The sequence below is a fragment of the Frankliniella occidentalis genome, unplaced genomic scaffold, assembly GCF_000697945.3.
Source record: "Frankliniella occidentalis isolate FOCC.00 unplaced genomic scaffold, Focc_3.1 Scaffold33, whole genome shotgun sequence".
Lineage (NCBI taxonomy): Eukaryota > Metazoa > Arthropoda > Insecta > Thysanoptera > Thripidae > Frankliniella > Frankliniella occidentalis.
In genome coordinates this window covers 173802-178327 of record NW_026267163.1, presented here as the reverse complement: position 1 = coordinate 178327, position 4526 = coordinate 173802, and the positions used below count along the sequence as shown (strand labels likewise).

Here is a 4526-nt window from a genome sequence, read left to right as displayed (position 1 = left end):
CTCTGTCGTCCACAGCAGCATAACGACCTAGACCATTTCCTGATGGTCCGTTGCCCCCCCCTCCCCCTTCCCACCCACCAACCCTTCCACCCTAGCCCATCTGACTGCCCCCGTCGCTCTAAATCTCCTCTCTGGCTGCGGCGGCACATTGGCGGCGCCCAGATATTGGCAGCAACATGCGCGAGAGTTTTGATCGGCATTGTCTGTGTTCTCAAGGGAAGTGCCCCCACTCCTCCACCCCCTCCCTCCCCTCACCGGCTGATTGGGTCTGAGAACCTGTCTGCGACGAGTGACACTCCTGGCCGACAGGTGCGCAGGTAGGGGGGGGGGGGGGGGGGGGGGGGGGGGGGCAACCACGCGCGGACGCACACTCCAGCGTCTCCCACCCCACGACGGAGATACGCCCGCCAGCCTGCTGATGCGACCAGTTTTAAAGCACGTCCACTTTTCGCCGCGCGCGGCTTTCTTATCCGTATTATTACCGCAGTCTTTATATATAAGAGGGAAATGAGATTGGTATTTTCTTTTCTTGTTTCTGCATCGGGTTTCCCTTGTGTTGCACGGCGCGCACTTCTGCCGGTCACTCTCACTGACCCACCCATACTCTTTCATTATTTATGCGTCAGTTGTCTTTAGTAAACTCGATCGTGCCTTTGCCCCCCCCCCCCCCCGGGCTGTGCCGCTGCTCGGACCACCGCATCTGTCTCGTTCCGTCCGGATGTCTATGCCCCTCCCGGGTGAACTTTGCTTGCCGGCGAGCTAACCATGTCGGCTGTAATAAATGTTTTCCCTCGTGTCGGCGGGAAAGAGTTTTTTTTCGCCCCGTTTTCTCGCTTTGTCTTTTCCCCGCGGCCATTTGGATGCGCCGTGTGTTGTGTGGTGTGTGAGTGCGTAGATGCGGGCTAATGAAAGAAGCGAAAAAAATGAGAACTTGACAGCTGGTTGCCATTTCCTTCTCAGCGTTTGTTTATAGTTTTGAAAAAAACAAACAGAGCTCGAAAGAAAATGTTGACGAAAGTTTGTCACCATACCATACACCCGCAAATGCCCGTTCTTGCGACAATAGAGCTGATAATATGTAACCTAGTGTAGGCTTCCCCGGGTGCTGTAACGTCGAGTAGCGTGCTGTATTCACTATCGACATAAACAGTATCCGGCTTTCAGAATAAAATGTAGAATTATGTTACCACGCAACGGACCGAATGACCCCACATGCGGCGCATTAGTCTTCATTAATAATTGCCCGGGAAACTCTCCACACATCCCCAGCTGGGATGAACGGTTGGGGACCGATAGTGGCCTGAGTCGGGGGGAATGATAAAAAATCGATGCAAAACAATGTTTTATATATTGTATTAAAGGCTTCTTCTTTATTCCCAGGAACCGCTGCGTATCTACTCGTCGCGGCCACCATGTCCTTCCGGTGTGATTCTGGAGGCGCGAGTGGTGACACTTCTGTAGACTCTACTATCGGCGACAACATAAGTTCTACCGCCGATCATGTAACCGGACGTCTAAGTAATCAGACAGAAATGAAGATTGACTGCACAGTGTGCGACAAGAAATATTCGCCAAGTGGTTCCGTCCAAGTCCATCTCCACACCCACTCAGAAGAAAAGCCTTTTGCGTGTACTGTGTGCAACAAGAAATTCTCTTTGAAATCTAATTTGCGCGTACATCTCCGAACACATACTAGAGAAAAGCCTTTTGAGTGTACTGTGTGCCACAAGAAATTTTCTACAAGTAGTTACCTTCATGTCCACGTCCGAACTCACACAGGGGAAAAGCCTTTTGAGTGTACCGTGTGCAACAAGAAATTTTCTGCAAGTAGTTCTCTTCGAGTCCATCTTCGCACTCACACAGGAGAAAAGCCTTTTGAGTGTACTGTGTGCAACAAAACATTTTCTTGTAGTAGTCATTTACATGAACATCTCCGTTCTCACACAGGAGAAAAGAATTTTGAGTGTACCGTGTGCAACAAGGAATTTTCTTCAAGTAGTTCTCTTCGAGTCCATCTTCGCACTCACACAGGAGAGAAGCCTTTTGAGTGTACTGTGTGCAACAAAGCATTTTCTCGTAGTAGTCATTTACACGTACATCTCCGGACTCACACAGGAGAAAAGCCTTTTGAATGTACTGTGTGCAACAAGAAATATTCCCAAAGTGGTTCTCTTCAAGCGCACCTTCGAACGCACACAGAAGAAAAGCCTTTTGAGTGTACTGTGTGCAACAAAGCATTTTCTAGAAGTGATTCTCTTCAAGCGCACCTCCGGACTCACACAGGAGAAAAGCCTTTTGAGTGTACTGTGTGCAACAAAGCATTTTCTAGAAATGATTCTCTTCAAGCGCACCTCCGGACTCACACAGGAGAAAAGCCTTTTGAATGTACTGTGTGCAACAAAACATTTTCTTCTAGTAGTTATTTACACGTACATCTCCGTTCTCACACAGGAGAAAAGCCTTTTGGGTGTACTGTGTGCAACAAAGCATTTTCTTGTAGTAGTCATTTACACGTACATCTCCGTTCTCACACAGGAGAAAAGCCTTAGTGTACTGTGTGTAGTAAGAAATATTCCCAAAGTTGTTCTCTTCAAGAGAACCTCCGAACACACACAAGAGAAAAGACCGTTAAGTGAACTGTGAGCAGCAAGAAAAGTTTTGCGATGTGATCTCCAAGTCCATTTTGAACTATCTCACAGGAGAAAAGCCTTTTGAGTAAACTTTGTGCCTTTGCAAGTAGTAACTTGTATGTCTGCATCTACCCTCACCTATATTTAAACCTGAGAGAATCCTTTTTGCAAAAGTTGGAACTGTTGTAAACCTTTTTACTTTGAACTCCTTCCAAATATTTTATTTTGTCAGCCCGCAGCACAAAACGTACGAGATATTAAAACAGAATACTTTTTATTATGAAAGAAAGCAGTCTTTTTTTCTATGTAAATGGATCAACTGTATGTATCATCAGGAGCTGTCCCTCCATAAACAACTAAGACAGTTGAGTCGTGTAAGATCCACGATTGTAAATTGACGGCCCTGCTGTAAATCAATATTAGAAGCCGTGTCTAGCATACGGACAGTTCTGGAAGTACAGTAATATTTTAAGAGTGTTTAATGCTGAAAAAAATTGTTACAAACAGTACCGGGTGTTGCATAAAAGACACAGGTGCGGGCAGGTTTGCCTACCCGCTCTGCCTGTGCGCCATAGCCCCTTGGGTAGGCAAACCCCTCCCGCACATGTGTCTTTTATGCAACACCCGGTACTGTTTTGTAACACTCTTTTCCAGCATTGCTTATTTGACTTTTAAATTATGTAGCCCTATATAAGCAAAGCGTTATCAGTGTGTGAGTGTGGGTGGTTTGCAAAATGAAATATGCGTTTAGTTCTGATATGAAAAGATATCTTGTTTGCACGTTTTTAGAAATTAATATTCTATACGACAAGGAATTTTTCATATGTGATTATTTGCATGATCAACATGAAAACCCTTTTTCGTAAACAGTTTGCTTCAAGAAATTTCGTATGAGATTTTTCTTCTTTCCACTCCCAGAAAAATCCTCTCTTTATTCAAGTATATTTGCACTCGAGCATGCACAAGAGCAATTTTTCTCTTGAAACTAGGCAAAAATACCATTAGAATGAGATCAGTCCTCTTCGAATAAGACAATTGTGTACAAGATTATTTACAAGTATATTTTTCTAGTTTGAATGACATTTTTGCATTAGTCTGCTGCATTCGTCGTTTTCATGTAATCTGAAATCTGTGTTTATCTCGAATACCCCTAAAACAACTTCAGTGTCAGCGCACTTTATGTATAGTGTTAAGGTAATGATCGTTTTCCGTCAGTCAAAAATAAACTTTTACCTATAATTGCACAGTTTTCTTCATTCCTCCTCGAAACACACATGTTACTTATGATGCAGGTCGGGAACAAATATCGGTAAAAGCCCAACTCCATATTTCGGCTGACGTTCGTTCCCTAGTGGATTAAACGACCGCTGCGCCACTAGGCAGCACTCGTGGGGCGGTGAGGGATGGTAAGATTTGCGGGGCCTTACCAGCTGCGGGCACGACAGGAAAAGGGGGGGGGGCAAGAAAGGGATATTGACGTGCAATATATGGTATCGGGACTTCATAATTCACATGCTTCATCCAGCGCGATCGAATTTTAAAATTGGATGTTCAATGTTCAGAAGCGCACGGAAGTAAGGAACGATAAAAATAGTTTGTGGCATAAACTAACTGTGCCCTTTAGAAGAAAGAGGTATATAGGGCGCTGGCCCCACATTCCGAACACGGCGACGACACGCGTTTCAGAATACTAACTCTGCCTAGATTGGTTGCCTTTGCCGCTGAAAGCAGCGTCGCCCAGGGCGCCTTGCTCTACTACACGAACTCCCCGCCTCCCACTCTGCGGGCCGAGCCCAGGCCCTCTCTGATTGCTGGAGTTCCTGTAAAAGCACGGACGGACCACCGTGAACGAACACTTGCCGGGAGGTGTTGGCTCTTGTGAGGAAGGCGGGGGGG

At 45.9% G+C, this 4526-nt stretch overlaps 2 protein-coding genes across 4 annotated transcripts in view; one reads left to right on the top strand and one right to left on the bottom strand.

Annotated features, from left to right (window-relative positions):
* Positions 1-3869, top strand: part of LOC113205779 (gastrula zinc finger protein XlCGF17.1-like) — a 52843-nt gene extending 48974 nt beyond the window's left edge. For all 3 annotated transcript variants that reach the window (XM_052265934.1, XM_052265933.1, XM_052265935.1), the window contains one exon: positions 1381-3869. In XM_052265934.1, coding sequence (XP_052121894.1) covers positions 1413-2549 — 1137 coding nt within the window. In that variant the 5' untranslated portion in view covers positions 1381-1412 and the 3' untranslated portion in view covers positions 2550-3869. The remainder of the gene's footprint in view (positions 1-1380) is intronic.
* Positions 1-4526, bottom strand: part of LOC127749128 (uncharacterized) — a 46146-nt gene that overhangs the window by 39120 nt on the left and 2500 nt on the right. The window lies entirely within an intron of this gene.